Here is a 16,322-nt window from a genome sequence, read left to right on the forward strand (position 1 = left end):
TTCTTGTCCTGCTCAGGCCGTCCGGGTCCGAAGGGTCGGCCTGGTGTCTCACTCCCAAGGGTACCTCAAGACTTTGAGCGAACCTTTGGTGATATTGGCATCCCAGGTGAACCTGGAGTTCCTGGTTTTACTGGAGAGCCCGGTCAGCCTGGAATGCCTGGACGTCCAGGTAAATAGTGACCATTATTTTTGCAATAATGATTGTTTTATTGGGGCGGCTCGGCGGTCGAGTGGTTAGCGCGCAGACCTCACAGCTAGGAGACCAGGGTTCAATTCCACCCTCCACACCCTGTGTGGAGTTTGCATGTACTCCAAATTGTCCATAGGTATGAATTTGTCTATATGTGCCCTGTGATTGGCTGGCGACCAGTCCAGGGTGTACCCCGCCTCTCGCCCAAAGACAGCTGGGATAGGCTCCAGAACCCCCGTGACCCTCGTGAGGAAAAGCGGTAGAAAATGAATGATTGTTTTATTGAAAGAATAACAATATTTGTCAAACTCAAACACATTTGTAGTTTCAAGATTCTTCAGTGTGAAAACTCTTCTTGTCTCAGGTCCAAAGGGTCGTCCAGGTTCTGTTGGTAAACTGGGCAGGACTGGTTCTGTTGGTGCACCGGGACCACTTGGTGACCCTGGTCCTCCTGGTTTCCCCGGAACCAGTGGGGAACAAGGTATGTTGTTTGTTTTTTTCTTGACTATTTGTCAGATATGCAATACATAATCTTCTTTCTCAGGTCTTCCTGGTGCTGTCGGTCGGCCCGGAAATCCCGGCACGGTGGGGCGCAGCATCAGTATTGGTTACACGCTGGTGAAGCACAGTCAGAACTCGCAGGTCCCCATGTGTCCTCAAGGCATGGCCAAGTTATGGGACGGGTACAGCCTGCTGTACGTGGAGGGTCAGGAGAAGGCACACAACCAGGACCTCGGTATGACGACATGCCAGATGAGACAAGGGTCATTTTTTTTGTCACATTTTAGAACCCAGATTTTCTTGTATCTCCAGGTCAGCCAGGGTCCTGCCTCCCCAGGTTCAGCACCATTCCCTTCCTCTACTGCTCCCCCAACGAGGTGTGTTACTACGCGAGCCGAAATGACAAATCCTACTGGCTCTCCACAACTGCGCCCATTCCCATGATGCCCGTAGCCCATAACCAGATCCGACCTTACATCAGCAGGTATTTAGGAGCGTTCCTGTTTTGGCTCTGCAGTATTCAGCACACCTCCGTCACTCTTGTACCGTTTTTCCAGGTGTTCTGTCTGTGAGGCTCCATCTCAGGCAGTGGCGGTTCACAGCCAGGACTTGACCATACCCAACTGCCCCCCTGGCTGGAGGAGTCTCTGGATAGGCTACTCTTTCCTTATGGTAAGTCAGAAGGTGTAAAAGTGCTGATATATGAAGAGTGGAATGTAAAATGTGGTCATCAATGCAGCACACAGCGGCGGGAGCTGAGGGTGGCGGTCAGTCATTGGTGTCCCCCGGCTCGTGCCTGGAGGACTTCCGTGCGACGCCATTCATTGAGTGCAACGGGGCTAAGGGGACCTGCCATTACTTCGCTAACAAGTACAGCTTCTGGCTTACCACGGTGGACCCCAACCATGAGTTTGTCTACTCGCCTGCGCAGGAGACCCTGAAGGGAGGCCAAGAGCGCTCCAAAGTCAGCCGCTGCCAAGTCTGCAGCAAAGTCTTGTAGAAGAGGAAAGAAAATGTATACAAGCAAGAACACATGACTGAAAAGGAGGCTCCTCTGCTTCAGGATAGTTTATCTTTGTGGTCCCCTTTAGGAATGAATGTCTTATCGGGAAGAGAAATAACAAGTACGGCGGGAGAGAAGGGTTACGCTCTCCACTAGATTATCACTGACAATATGGTGCTATTGTTTGTGTTGTATTGTTTGTATTGTCTTTGCTCCTGTTACCATTCCCGGCTACCTCGGAGCGTGTGCCAACCGTTCCGCGAAGCACTGCGTTAACTTCCGCAAAAAGTCCATTCATAGCCTCCATTATAGCATCTGTTCCAAAAAAATCATTCATGTACCGACACATTTCATTATGCCACACATACGTAGGACAACCCTGAATTGTTTTTATGTGACCATGGCGACAGTATTATTTGGGAAATGTTTGCCCTTACTTTTTTCTGTCGCACAGCACAGCACTTTTTCATTTTTTCCATACATCATTTTCGACAGTTGTTTTTGTTTTTTTTGGGGCAACAAGATTTATTTACAGAATAGTAATGACAGAAAGGATTCAGGGCAGACTTGTCCCAGGTGCTAAATGAACCTGCATGCAATGAGTCAAATAAAAGCAGCACTTTTTTTCCACGAGATCCCTCACAGAGCTAGCCAACACCAGTTATGGATGACTTGAATGAGGCCACCGCCATTCAGTATATTTTGCACTGACAATGTTTTGGAATAAATATGACAACCCAACACACCACTTCCCAGGCTTTTAATGTCTTTACACCAGAAGTGTCCAAACCAGTAGTTCAATACACGCCAGGCCAACTGAAACGAACATCTTAGCTTTATGTTAAGAGTAATATGTATTAGGGAATTAATGAGTTAATTTCATTTTGTAGAATAAAAAAAGAACTGCGGGCCTAAAACGGTTAATTTAATCAACCCAGCTGTACAGCTGTAAACCCTTTCCACTTTCACATAGAATGTTAAATATTGCTGTACATAGAATTTACTGTATTTCCCTGCATTTTTTTTTAATTTTCAGCACAAACAGTAATGCTTGTAGTTTGTTTTTATTGTTGAAATGTGACTTTCTGCTTTTAAATGTGTTTTATTTCATCATAAATATATATAAAAAAAAATTGCAAACATATAAATGAGTCAAATGAATCCCTGTCTGGTGGAAGCTTCTTGGGGACTTGGAACCACTATGACCACATGGCTTTTCCTGCATTTGTTGTTGTGTAATCTAGAATGTAATTATTTTTACTTAAGTCATGATACTAGCCCCTCTTTTTATTTAGTGGGATGGAGGGAATGGGCAGGCAAAAAACCCCTTTTAGGATTGTTTTATATGGTTGGTTAAAATATGTGATGCATCCAGGACCAGCAGTAATACAAATAAATGTGGTTTTCCTCAAAGAGGACCCATAAAAACAAATCAGACCTTTAATGGAAATGTGTCTTTCTGTGCTCACATCACTTTTATTTCAAAACAATGCATGAATGAGTTGACCCCAAACAGTTGAAGTGGATTTTTTTGAAATGGAATATTTTTCTATGTGTGATGCTCATGTTTGTCCGCTTGCGGAGAATATAAAGTGTGGTTTGTGTTTTGTCAAAGAGATCGATGCTGTATGCTGAGCTAAAACCAAATTAAAACGTTAAACTCATGCCCCTTGAAACTGAATCTTTGTATTTTTATCATGATTAAGTTCACTTTTTTGCAAGTATCAGTAAATCCAAAAATATATATTTTTTGCTTTTCCAAAATTGGACAACAGCACCCAAACACACACACAATCAGAGGAATTAAACATTTAATCAAAACATTGAACATTAAATTTAGCATACACAACCTATAGAGCAGGGGTCTCAAACTCAATTTACTTGGGGGCCACTGGAGCTAGGGTCTGGGCGAGGCTGGGCCGCATCAGGTTTTCCAAAAGGACCATTCCCGGGTGTACCCTGCTGGAATAGGCTCCTGCACCCCTGCGACCCTCGTGAGGACAAGCGGTCGAAAATTAATGAATAAAGGAATCTTGGGAATTTATTCACACCAAGCTAAGCACAGTAATCACATTAGTATCCTACCGAAATGTAACATTTGTTTGTGTAATTTACACCCCAGACCGCTAGGTGGCGGTGAATACGAGTAAACAAGAGAAGCCTGGCATCATAATACTGCAGCTGCCATTAGCTCCAAGATAGCGAATAAGATTTTCACGCCTGATTTGGGACATTTTAACAGGTAACACAACTTTTGACAAACATTTTGTCCTATTACATTGTGTACTTTGCTGCTTTATTACTTGGTTGTCGAATCATATGTAAGTTTCATTTCGACCCGGCTGAGTCTGTGTGAGGCTACAGCTAGAAGGCTAATATTAGCTTGTATTGAGACTAGCTTAATTTTAGTGTACTGTTTACTAATAAATGTCGCTTGGTTGTAGCGGTTTGTATGATATCTATGTATATATATATGATGATAAATGTATGATGTTCCTTCTTTTTTGTGCAGATTTTTCTGCTACACATTAACGGCCATTGGGGACTGTAATCGCTCAAATACAAACAAGTAAATATTATAGAACTTTTTAGTTATTAATGTAGCAAACTGCGGCAAGAATAAGGGGTATTTTCAACAAACATGACCACACAAACACCATGAACTGAGCATTATCAGTGGTATCAGTGGACTCATGCACAACGATGGAAATGCACTCTGCATTTTTTATTCTACAACACAACTGCTTAACCAAATCACCACACCAGCCAGTACATCTGCAGAGTCTGAGAGGGGGATTTGCTTAATTTTAGCTGTCATTTCCCTTTTTAAATTTGGCTTCAAACATCGTGTCCATCACTTCAGACATGCATTATTTCTGCAGTGTTTGAAAAGTGCAAAAAAAAAAAAAATCACCAGAGATGACCCAAGGACTAAAGCGATCTGTGATTCGATTATGGAAATGATGGTGCTGGACGAGTGGCCTTTACTATCATTGAAGATGCAGGCTTCCTCAGTTAGTAAATCTTTTGGAACCATGGTTTGTACTTCGGAGCCGCTGCTATTTTTCAAATGCTTTGTTAATAGCCGTGATGTTATGTTTGGTTAGGACAGATCTACAGTTAGAGTTTGTCCAGTCCAACATTGTTAGAGCTCTTCTTACCTCCAAGTGTGGACAAACTACGGTTAAATCAACAGGCGCTCTGTATAGCTGCGCTGAACTAGGCCTGTAACATTAACAAACGATAATTGTGAATTTAATTATTGATCCATATTTAATAATTGGGACTCAAAAACACATATCATTAAGATTATCATTTAAAGATCATTGTGTCATGTCTCATTTAAGCCATTAGATCAGGGGTGGGCAAACTACGGCCCGGGGGCCACATGCGGCCCACCAAGTGTTTGAATCCGTCCCGCCAGTTGCTTTCTAAGTTTTAACATACAAACTGGCAACATGACCTGCAAGTCGGATGTCTTATTTAGTAAAAAAAAAACAACAAAACTGTAAAATTAAATTACATAGTTTGATGTGGTCTGATGTTTAAAGTGACATTGGAACATACAGCTGATAGTATAACACTTTTATAGATAAAATAAAAGGAAAAGTATAAGCATAAAATATTGTGTCTGTGTTAAATATATATTCTGGCCCCCCAAACAATTTTATTAACTTAATGTGGCCCACAAGTCTAAATATTTGCCCACCTCTGTATTAGATGGTACCTGTTGGAGGCATACCATATAGACACGAAGCGTCACCACGTCACACATAATTCCATCTCCTTTTGTCAAAAGAACTACAAACAGTAACACAATAGCGGGATAAAAACATACGCTACTAACATATAATGCAGAATATTGAATAATATAAAACTACTATGTGAGCTCTAACCATGTGCTTTCTAGCCTTTTTTGCAAAAACTGTACAGCAAAGCACTCTGGGGGAAAAAAGTGTACTCCCAGTGACGCTACATTTTAAACATCAATGGATATTGGATATGACAGACTGTACGACTTGCAGGAGTTTAGATGGTAGCCATTCTTTAACCTGATAACGTGCTTTAATATTGAATAATATACAAATACTATGTGGGCTCTAACCATGTGCTTTCTAGCCTTTTTTACAAAAACTGTACAGCAAAGCAATCTGGGGAAAAAAAAAAAGTACTCCCAGCATTTTACATTTTAAACATCAATGGATATTGGATATGACAGACTGTACGACTTGCAGGAGTTTAGATGGTAGCCATCCTTTAACCTGATAACGTGTTTTAATATAACACTACCTGCTATACCTGGTGGACCACAGCATGCGATACTGTGAACGTGAGGGTAAGTGTTGACTGTCAGGAGGAAGGCTGCACTGCACAGCCACACTGGAACTGTAGCATTTGGCTTATAAACTATCCCTGATGTGCCTTCATTCATTCATTCATTTTTGATTCTCACTGCAGGTACACTGGAATTTTCTGACACCCACTCGGACATGTCCTATGTCTTCATCAACGACTCGTCGCAGACTAACGTGCCTCTGCTGCAGTCCTGCATCGACGGAGACCTGGCCTTTGCCAAAAGGCTCCTGGAGACGGGATGCGATCCCAACATTCGGGACAATCGAGGCCGCACCGGCCTCCACCTGGCAGCCGCACGAGGAAACGTGGACATCTGTCGCCTCCTCCATAAGTTTGGTGCCGATTTGTTGGCGACGGACTACCAAGGCAACACGGCATTGCATCTGTGCGGGCATGTAGATACCATACAGTTCCTGGTGTCAAATGGGCTGAAAATTGATATCTGGTAAGGGAACCATGAAGTGCTAATGTAGAATCAACAGTATTTCCATGTAAGCCTTGAGAGTTAACGCTGCTGCTTGTTGTAGTAACCACAATGGCTCAACTCCCCTGGTGCTGGCAAAGAGGCGCGGCGTCAACAAGGACGCCATTCGTCTGCTGGAGGGACTGGAGGAGCAGGAGGTGAAAGGCTTCAACCGAGGTGCCCACTCCAAGTTGGAGACCATGCAGATGGCCGACAGTGAGAGGTAGGCATTGATTGTTCAGATCATCGATCATGACTGGCCTGGACCACAAACTGTACTCTCGCTCCTGCCCTCCACCAGCAAATTCCGATTATGTCCTAGAACAGGGGTGCTCATTAAGTCGATCGCGATCTACCAGTTGATCGCGGAGGTGGTACTGGTCGATCGCTGGTCGATCGCGGCGTGACTTTAAAAAAATATCATCCTAGCATCAATGCCGTCACTTGATTGATATACAGGGCAGCCATTCAGATGACAACTGAATGTTGCCCTTCGGGTGACCAATCAAATGAAACAACGTCTCTAAGTGCAGCAGAACTTACGATGTCAGCCTATCATCCATCCCCGTTACTTGATTGACATACAGGACAACCAGTCAGATGACAACTGAATTTTGACCTTTAGGTCACCGCTCATGTGTAAACAACGATGCAAAGTGCTAAGCTAGTCGGCGAATTGCGTCATATTTTAAGCCCTCGCTAAAGTTTATGGTCACTAAAATGAGTGAAGTAGCTGGACCAAGTAAAAAGGCAAAAACATATCACTTCCATACGGAATGGGAGGTGGACTTTTTTTTCACAATGTCTTTTTCGAAGTGCGTTTGCCTGGCTAACCTGGCTATCAGCAGCTACTGTCCGGACTATGCATCCCTGGCTGATTCAATTCAGTGCAAGTCATCAAAGTAAACTCAGGTAATTACAAAAAATGTTAATAGTTAATTATGTGTGTTTTGCAATATTGGCTCATTTGGTTATGTAAGGTACATCAACATACATTGTACGTACAAATAATCCTCAATACATTTGAAAATAAATAGATGTTTTGCATTTTTGTAGTGGGTAGATTATTTTAAAAGTAGCTCGCATGCTGAAAAAGTGTGAGCACCCCTGTCCTAGAATATAGCCCTGAAATGTTGATACTAGGGATTGGCTTCTGATCTGCTGTATTTTTGATTGGGCTATGAGATTGGGCCAATCCGGTTGCCGTATCACTTTCACAAAGGGCTACACACCAACATGCAAGGTGTGGTAATGCGGCTCAAAGCTGGTTGTCATTCTACTCCGCCACTCGAATGAAAAAGACAAGGCAACACCACCATGCAGACATGCCCGCGTCATACCGTGGTGAAGTTAGTTTCACTTTAGATGTTGGATATTCGGCTTTGTAGATACAGCAGAATTTCCCCCTCAGCCCGGACTGCTGTGTCATGTTGGGGGGGAGTTCGCACCGGAGGTTCCACTCCAACTGCTGGTTGTTTCTACTAAGGACTGTCAATCGACTACAGCGACTATTCATTCATTCATTTTCTACCGCTTTTCCTCACAAGGGTCGCGGGGGTGCTGGAGCCTATCCCAGCTGTCTTTGGGCGAGAGGCGGGGTACACCCTGGACTGGTCGCCAGCCAATCACAGGGCACATATAGACAAACAACCATTCACACTCACATTCATACCTATGGACAATTTGGAGTCGCCAATTAACCTAGCATGTTTTTGGAATGTGGGAGGAAACCGGAGTACCCGGAGAAAACCCACGCATGCACGGGAAGAACATGCAAACTCCACAAAGAGATGACCGAGGGTGGAATTGAACCCTGGTCCTCCTAGCTGTGAGGTCTGCGTGCTAACCACTCGACGACTGCAGCGACTAGTTTATTGAAAAAAAAAAGTGATGCATCGTGATATATTGTTTTATATCGTCATATATCCCCAAAATATCATGTTATGGGCTGAACAGCGGCCGAGTTGTTAGCGCGCAGGCCACACAGCTAGGAGACCCAAGTTCAATTCCACCCTTGGCCATCTCTGTGTGGCGTTTTCTCCAGGGACTCCAGTTTCCTCCCACATTCCAAAAACATGCTAGGTTAATTGGCGACTCCAAATTGTCCATAGGTATGAATGTGAGTGTGAATGGTTGTTTGTCTATATGTGCCCTGTGATTGGCTAGCGACCAGTCTAGGGTGTACCCTGCCTCTCGCCCAAAGACAAGCTGGGATAGGCTCTAGCATCCCCCGCGACCCTCATGAGGAAAAGCGGTAGAAAATGAATGAATGAATGAAATAGATTTAAAAATAAAAATACAGTTTTGTGTGGAAAATATGAAATCATTTTGGAGTAAGGTTGTGCTGTCACATGACCAAATGTGGAAAAAGAAACGCTGTGAATAGTTAGACAGTTAGAGATTTACACTGTATGTGGCCATGAAGCACCCAAATGTTCCTGTCCTTTTGAGAAAGTACTCCCAATCTCAACTTGTTACAGTATTTTGATAAGGCACCTATCACAGAAACAACCTCTTCCCTTCAAACCTCTCCACCACCATGGGCAAGACCAAAGAGCTATCAAAGGACCTCATGAACAAGATTATAGACCCATTCAAGACTGAATGGACTGCAAGACCATCAGCAAGAAGCTTGATGAAAAAGATACCTCTATTGGTGTAAAATGTCGGAAATGGAAGAACTACAAGACGCCGTAGCAGTACTGGACATCTAAGAGCCCAAAGCAGCATTTGGCCCAAGGGCCCTGGCTAGTGACAGAAGAATTGTATGCTCAGTTTTACAGTTTCGTCTAACACCCAGTGAGTTCTACTCATGTCAATGTGAGCCGGACTCCCGGATATGGGCTCAAGATTGCCTGCACTCGTAAAAACCGACCTACATATCCAGAGGTTCTTGGGAGTGTGACAATTACAGCGAAGTGGGCGTGCCTGGAGGAGGGCTGATGGTGGAGTATATTAAACAGGCTGTTTGGGTTGGAAACAGGACGTCCATGGAAACACTACAGAAAGAGGTGCAGAATCTGGAAGATCTAGAAAGCGGTTATTGTGTGTAGCTGCTCTATTGGAGTCAACAACTCAATACAGAGCATAATAGTAATCATATTGACAATGCAACAGAGATGGATGGGCATGAAGACATACAGTATCTGCCATTAAAAAAAGTGAATACCTTGACAAATGGGAGGCTTATTGTCCTGTGTGTATGTGTGTGTGTGTGTGTGTGTTTGCGGATGTGTGTTTAGTGCCATGGAGAGCCACTCGTTACTCAACCCAAACCTGCAGAGCAGCGAAGGTGTGCTGTCTAGCTTCCGGACCACCTGGCAGGAGTTTGTGGAGGACCTGGGCTTCTGGAGGGTACTCCTGCTGCTGGTGGTCATTGCCCTCCTCTCCCTGGGCATCGCCTACTACGTCAGTGGAGTGCTGCCCTTCTCCACCAGCCAGCTGGAGCTGGTGCACTGAATGAAGTACAAACATCTATAATTATACTAGTTGTTTTATTAGCACTACATCATATTGTTTTTTTTATGGGGTTACGACCTCACCCGTTCTCTTAGTATGTGTGTCTCATGTCACTATTATTACCTTTACAGTGGAACCTAAACTCCAATTATGCACACTTTTTTGATTCCTTTTCGCTGCTGTACATTGCTAATGTTTTGTACCTTTTTTTTTGCTCGCTGCCTTGTGTTATTTATCAAACCTCCTAACTAGCCCTGTCATAGAAATCAACAGAAGTTGTCGAAGCTGCATCTCGTGCACACCTTGACTTGCGTGTTCCTTTTGTGTTCAACATTAAGACATTCCATGCAGCTTTGCAATATAGTTGAGGTAAAAGTACATTTATTTACAGCTTTGTTGACTGGCAGATACATTAAAAAACATCTGATTCTAATTGGTATGAGTGACAGTGATTGCTTGACAACGGCTGAAGGATGTGCAGCACTGCTGTGTGGCTTAAACACCAAGGCAGGAGGGGATACAAGGGGAGACAAACTGACACCAAGCTTGTTGCTATAATGATTGACAGGACACGGTAAAATAAGACTATAAAATGGCCGCATTCATCCAGAACCTCACAAAAAAATCTGCATTAACAAGAATGTATTCTTATTACACAAAACATTCATCAAACTAAAGTTCAGGTTAAATAGTATAAAAATTGCTTTTTCAGTCAGGTCCTGAATAAGTGGAAGAACTCTTGAGGATGTGGGGGGGAGAAAAGAACACCCAGAGGTTGTTTGTCAGCCTGCCAGTGCTCACATTATACTCTGCACACCAAATCAAATGAGTCTGCATGGCTGCCATATCACAAGGAAGTCTTCGAAAGATGAAGCACAAGAAAGCCTGACAACAGTTTTTTTTATTAATTTCTAATAGTTTTTTAGAAAATATTATGAGTTTTTTTGTTTTTTTACAATTGGGGCGCTTTTATCACTTTAATTTGCAGTTTTGGAAGACATTGAGGCTACAATGCCTCTCCTGCAGAGGGCGGCGTCGCTCACTCAAATCGGCCTTTACTTTCTGCGCATGCGAGGACTCCTACCCGCCCAACAACAAGAAGCTCGAGCCAGCCAACATGGCCGACCTGGGAAAGAAGTACTGCGTGAACTGTCTGGCAGACGTTACAAATCTCCGGCTTCGTTGCACCGACTGCCCCGATATCGAGCTGTGTCCAGAGTGTTTCTCGGCCGGCGCCGAGATTGGCAACCACCGGCGATGGCACGGCTACCAGCAAGTCGACGGCGGTCGGTTCTCTCTCTGGGGTACTGAGGCGCAGGGAGGATGGACGAGCAGGGAAGAGCAGTCGCTCCTCGATGCCATCGAGCAGTACGGCTTTGGAAACTGGGTACATCACTTTTTCACAAGTTTATAAGTATAATTTACAATCAACAAATAAGAATGTGTATTGTGAATACATACCAACTTTCACTGCGTAGTCACAAAACAGATTGAGAGCAAAATGAATGGTATTTACTATTAGCTAAAAGCTAATTGTTACATATCTATTGCTTGTCCTGTTGTAGTTCTAATTCTATAGACTACATGTGACGTGTAGTATAATTATGAGGATGAATTTTATTACAAAACAGTATTGCACACTATAACTATATATTTTGGTTTGAATTGTTAGAACCGGTCTATATTAATCTTCACTTGTTAATAATTTTGTGTAGGAGGACATGGCTGCTCACGTTGGAGCCAGCCGGACTCCACAGGAAGTCATGGAGCACTACGTGACCATGTATATCCACGGCAACCTGGGAAAGGCCTGCATCCCCGACAGCATCCCCAACCGGGTGACTGACCACACATGCCCAAGCGGGGGGCCACTGTCACCCAGCCTCACGACCCCGCTACCCCCGCTGGACATCAGCCTGGCAGAGCAGCAGCAGCTGGGCTACATGCCGCTGCGGGACGACTACGAGATTGAGTACGACCAGGATGCAGAAAAGCTCATCAGCGGGCTGTCGGTCAACTACGACGACGAGGACGTGGAGATTGAGATGAAGCGCGCACATGTAGACATGTATGTGCGTAAGCTACGTGAGCGGCAGCGGCGGAAGAACATTGCCCGGGACTACAACCTGGTACCTGCCTTCCTGGGGCGGGACAAGAAAGAGATGCGAGACAAAGACAAAGTGGGTCCACTGGGAGTTGTCGGAACAGCTTGTGGGGGGATTGGAGCGGGTGCTGGCGGCGCCACCATTGGACCTGGTTCCACGACGGCAGTCGGTACGTGTCCAGTCCCCACCACGCCCAAAAGGAAAATCACCAAGGAGGAAAAGGATCAGAGGGTGCGCCTACGGGGGCTCTGCCAGTTCATGGCCCACCGAGAAGTTGAGGAGCTTTTTGAGAACATGTACAAGGAGCGTGCACTGAGGGCCAAAGTTCGTGAACTGCAGCGATACCGCCGCAACGGCATCACCCGCCTGGATGAGTCTGCTGAGTATGAGGCAGCACGTCACAAACGTGAGAAGCGCAAGGAGAACAAGAGCGTTGCCATCTCCAAGCGGGGAGGTGGATTGGGACTCGGCGGGGCCGGAGGGAGCGCTGTCGGTGGACTCGGTGTTGGCTGTGTAATCAAAGAGGAAGGAAAAGAAGGCGAGTTTGCCGCCATCGAGAACCTGACAGGTTTCGAGCTTCTGTCTGACCGTGAGAAGGTCCTGTGTAACTCTCTCAACCTGAGCCCGGCTCGCTACCTGACGGTCAAGACCATCATCATCAAGGACCACCTGCAAAAGAGGCAGGGCATCCCCGCCAAGAGCCGACTGCCCAGCTACCTGGACAAGGTGCTCAGAAAACGCATCGTCACCTTCCTCACAGAGAGTGGTTGGATATCCAGAGATGCGGCTTAAACTACTGACTTTTGGCCATATGAATGTGTGCAGTTGAGCCCTTTTATTCTTGGGGTTGCTTTCCTAGATGCCACGCAAATAGCGGAAATATCACAAAAAATTGATAATGTAAAAAGCTGTAAAAATGACACTAAAGTTAAACTATTTTTGCTTATTTTTTTATACATTTACACAAAGAAACTATTACGTGCATACAGTATTTGCAAAACATGCAGTTACACAACATCACGTCTTGCTAAAGCATCTTCCTGCTGGAAAAAAAGGGACTTTTGAGATGGCACCCTCTGCTGGACTCAGGGATGCAGCACACCTCTCCTCTGCAGATAATGCCATCAAACTACATTCTATTTAAGTTAGCATTGTAATAACTGCAAATGTGGACGTGGGAGTGAGTGTGTGCAGAACCACAAATAGACGGAGATGTACTGTACAGTAAAGGAAATGGTGCAAATGAGCCTTATTTGTGTGGATTGCCAGTATTTTGTGTCACCAATGTGTGTGTTGTCATGTGTCTCTGCCATATCGAGTTACAATTTGACTTGGCACATGTTCACGAGAGCTTAACACGCTTCACCACTATGATGATTCATTGTTGAAGGAGCAGCTGTACCCTTATTAACAGTGCAAACACCACATAGTCTCCCCATATATAAAGACTTGCAACCGGTTTAAATCCGTAAGTAAACAAAAGAAAACAAGTAAATTATTTTCAAATGCACTTTTGGTAGAGGCTGAGTGCTGCTTTTTAGCATCAAGCTAGTTGAAATTTGTCTTTAGGCACAACCAGGCATGTTGTAGTCCCTGTAAACTGTCACAGCTGTGGAATGTGATGTCACTGTCCAAGATAGTTCTTAATTTGGCTTTTACTCCAATTTGCATCCGCAGGTGAAGATTGCTCTAAACTAGTCATCTTAATTGTCATCACTTTGCAAACGTCACTTTGTCCTTTTATTTTGAATATGAAAGTACTTCTGATGGTCTGGTTATCTAATCCACCCACATGTAAGTTTGATTTTTTTAAATTACATGACTAGTCACCTGTACAGAATTGTGTGGAAAACTTTTTTAAAAGCTTTTTTAATTAAAACAAATTTTGTACTGCACAGATGTCCTTCAATTACATGGAGGGATGTGTGCATGTGTTCATTAAACAGGCATCATATTTTTTTAAAGGTCCTTTTTCGTGGTAAATGATGGGTGCAATCAAGTCACTGGCTTAAGAAGACAAAGTCGGGTCAGTTTATTTGGATGTTATCAAAACAAATGTCACTTTAACATTGTTCTGTTTTCATAAGAAGTACAGTTCAATATGGAATGACTTCTCAAGCTCCGCCAGCCTGCCACACAACATAATGTTTTTACCCATTAGCTAATGTTTTGATGGTCTCAAGTTCACTTGCCATTTAAATGCTTAATTGGCAAGTGATCATCTTGAACTTGAAACAACCTGTGATGAAATAATGTTTACCGCCTCATAACAGATAAGGTGTGGCTTTCAAGTAAAAAACAGCTCAGTCCGGTTGGCTTCGGCCCCTGTGAGGCGAGCACATGGAGAACCTTCACCTCGTCCTGCATAGTGACAGTCACTTCCTAGGGGGCTTTGGCCACACCCACAACTGCTGGCCTGAGGACACGCTCATGAAGCTTGTAGCCCACTTTGGTCACTACGGCGATGGTGCCAGGCGCTTTCCCCTCGATGGGAGCGTGAAAGAGTGCATGGTGCTCGTACGGGTCGAACATCTGGCCATCAGGGCTAAGCTTGACCAGGCCGTGCTTGGTGAACACCTTCTGTATCTGAGCCTCGGTCATCACAAGGCCGTCATAAAGGTTCTTCAGGTGTGGGTTTTGACTTGTGATTTCCTCTTTGGGCACGCTTTCTGTCGCCTTCTCCAAAATGTCAGCGACCTCCAGCAGGTCCTTGCAGAAGCCCTGGATACCTGATGATCAGATAAATACTGGTTAATTTGTGACACTGTCAGACCAAGAAGGCTCCTTAGGTTATGTTTACCATATAATTTAGCATCCTCAATCATTCCCCGATGTCTTGTCCGAAGGTTCTCAGTGTCTGCTAAAGCTCGCTTATACTTGTCCTGGACGAGAAAGAGTTTAGTTAACCGTATTGCTGTTACGCAGTAAAACCCGATGCTGACTCACGGTCATATCCTTGAGCTGCTCTTCCAGCTGAGTCTTCTCCGCGAGGACTTTATCGGCGGCACTCTGTTCAGGCTTCTCATCCTTCTCTTCTGAGCCGATGCCATCCTTCTGCATGGTGGATGTACATAGCCACCGTGGGGATGCTCTAAATTGGGAGGAGGTGGAGACAAATAGATGTGATCCAGGTACTTATTTCCTACTGATCTATGACTCGTGTCTATGGATAGTATGCAACCAATGTAATATAACTGTTGTACCATTAGGCAGTTGCCAAAGGGATTACTTTAGTAAACATTTAGGAGTCTCACTTTAGTTGTCTCAGCTCCATCACCTGACTGTTGTTAGCAAACCTTCAAGACCACTAGAGAGGAATTAGCCCTACTGTTTCTAAATAAACGTCAAGTCATGGAGGAAAAGAAAAGAGAGAGAATATACATTACATTAATGCTTCTAATTACCTTATGATAACATAAGCGACAAAATAAAACCCTATGTCAAGTTATGCCATCACACAGTTGGTCGATGACATGCTATATTCACATCCTACCTGCGCCGCACACAACGCAAGCAAAACACAATATCATAAGGCTCCTAACCTTTCAACCTTGGCCAAAGCAACCAGAGAGAAGCTCTGCCTTATGACTCGCACACACAAACACGCCATTATCCTTCCAAATTACACAAGCTAGTCCTCCTTGTGGTGCACGCTGACCCGGACACATTGGCTCGCTGTCGGCGACGACGGTATGAAAGCTAGCCAATCGAGACATAGGAAAACCGGGACTTGTGTTCTCTGACCAATCGCGTTTAGGAGCGGATGTGACAACAGAAAGTAAGTTTGCTTGCACTGGAGTTAAAGGTGAAAAGCTCACACGTGATCAAGGACGTTTGTATATAAGAAGGTTATTACGTCACTACTGGCGCCATAATTATAATCGTGTGATAATACATAATAATATTATAGCGATTGTTATATCATTGTATTAAAATACAATAATGTGTAGTTAAAAATATTAATGTATTATACAAAAAGTGACAGGTGTAGAAGTCCTTTTGATTCAATAATAACCCTTATTTATTACTTCAATTAACTAATAAATAAATTAAATTAATACGGTTTCATTCAGTGCACAGTTTGAGAATTTGTGTCTGGTGTTTGAGTTGAGCATTAGCTTAGTCATTGTGAGTGTTCAGCCTTGGGGATGTACTGTTTGTTTACCAGATATGCCTAATCGTAATGTCACATAAAAGCACAGCATGAAAAAAAGGTGGATATCTTAGGCACATTTCTTCCTTTTT

The 16,322-nt window shown here is 44.0% G+C and overlaps 4 protein-coding genes across 6 annotated transcripts in view; 3 read left to right on the plus strand and 1 right to left on the minus strand.

The window, feature by feature from the left end:
* The window catches only part of col4a6 (collagen, type IV, alpha 6), a 67,749-nt gene extending 64,391 nt beyond the window's left edge, over window positions 1-3,358 (plus strand). For all 3 annotated transcript variants that reach the window (XM_058066375.2, XM_058066376.2, XM_058066377.2), the window contains 6 exons: window positions 17-169; window positions 555-671; window positions 735-926; window positions 1,004-1,175; window positions 1,249-1,363; window positions 1,431-3,358. In XM_058066375.2, the coding sequence (XP_057922358.2) occupies window positions 17-169; window positions 555-671; window positions 735-926; window positions 1,004-1,175; window positions 1,249-1,363; window positions 1,431-1,691 (1,010 nt within the window). In that variant the 3' untranslated portion in view covers window positions 1,692-3,358. The remainder of the gene's footprint in view (window positions 1-16; window positions 170-554; window positions 672-734; window positions 927-1,003; window positions 1,176-1,248; window positions 1,364-1,430) is intronic.
* A 433-nt stretch (window positions 3,359-3,791) lies between these two features.
* Window positions 3,792-10,405, plus strand: LOC131125802 (ankyrin repeat domain-containing protein 46). The gene is made up of 4 exons (XM_058067684.2): window positions 3,792-3,936; window positions 6,153-6,495; window positions 6,578-6,736; window positions 9,756-10,405. Exons 2-4 carry the CDS (start codon window positions 6,185-6,187, stop codon window positions 9,970-9,972), a joined length of 687 nt encoding a protein of 228 aa, XP_057923667.1. The 5' UTR covers window positions 3,792-3,936; window positions 6,153-6,184; the 3' UTR covers window positions 9,973-10,405.
* A 652-nt stretch (window positions 10,406-11,057) lies between these two features.
* tada2b (transcriptional adaptor 2B) lies at window positions 11,058-13,929 on the plus strand. The gene is made up of 2 exons (XM_058067042.2): window positions 11,058-11,359; window positions 11,688-13,929. The coding sequence occupies exons 1-2, from the start codon at window positions 11,090-11,092 to the stop codon at window positions 12,867-12,869; spliced, it is 1,452 nt and encodes a 483-aa protein (XP_057923025.2). The 5' UTR covers window positions 11,058-11,089; the 3' UTR covers window positions 12,870-13,929.
* A 156-nt stretch (window positions 13,930-14,085) lies between these two features.
* grpel1 (GrpE-like 1, mitochondrial) lies at window positions 14,086-15,795 on the minus strand. The gene is made up of 4 exons (XM_058067043.2): window positions 15,620-15,795; window positions 15,024-15,168; window positions 14,878-14,959; window positions 14,086-14,806 (listed from the first exon to the last, which is right to left on the minus strand). The coding sequence occupies exons 1-4, from the start codon at window positions 15,685-15,687 to the stop codon at window positions 14,460-14,462; spliced, it is 642 nt and encodes a 213-aa protein (XP_057923026.2). The 5' UTR covers window positions 15,688-15,795; the 3' UTR covers window positions 14,086-14,459.
* Window positions 15,796-16,322: the final 527 nt, after the last annotated feature.

This window comes from Doryrhamphus excisus, linkage group LG2, assembly GCF_037039965.1.
Source record: "Doryrhamphus excisus strain RoL-2023G ecotype Guam linkage group LG2, RoL_Dexc_Guam_v1.1, whole genome shotgun sequence".
NCBI classification, from domain to species: domain Eukaryota; kingdom Metazoa; phylum Chordata; class Actinopteri; order Syngnathiformes; family Syngnathidae; genus Doryrhamphus; species Doryrhamphus excisus.

Excerpts from the sequence above, each read along its gene's own strand:
- LOC131125802 (XM_058067684.2), top strand. The coding sequence starts at position 6,185 with ATGTCCTATGTCTTCATCAACGACTCGTCGCAGACTAACGTGCCTCTG. Across the intron at positions 6,496-6,577 it reads GGGCTGAAAATTGATATCTG|TAACCACAATGGCTCAACTC; the intron begins GTAAGGGAACCA and ends TGCTTGTTGTAG. Across the intron at positions 6,737-9,755 it reads CAGATGGCCGACAGTGAGAG|TGCCATGGAGAGCCACTCGT; the intron begins GTAGGCATTGAT and ends ATGTGTGTTTAG.
- tada2b (XM_058067042.2), top strand. The coding sequence starts at position 11,090 with ATGGCCGACCTGGGAAAGAAGTACTGCGTGAACTGTCTGGCAGACGTT. Across the intron at positions 11,360-11,687 it reads AGTACGGCTTTGGAAACTGG|GAGGACATGGCTGCTCACGT; the intron begins GTACATCACTTT and ends AATTTTGTGTAG.
- grpel1 (XM_058067043.2), bottom strand. The coding sequence starts at position 15,687 with ATGGCGTGTTTGTGTGTGCGAGTCATAAGGCAGAGCTTCTCTCTGGTT. Across the intron at positions 14,960-15,023 it reads AGCAGCTCAAGGATATGACC|GACAAGTATAAGCGAGCTTT; the intron begins GTGAGTCAGCAT and ends TTTCTCGTCCAG. Across the intron at positions 14,807-14,877 it reads TGAGGATGCTAAATTATATG|GTATCCAGGGCTTCTGCAAG; the intron begins GTAAACATAACC and ends TCTGATCATCAG.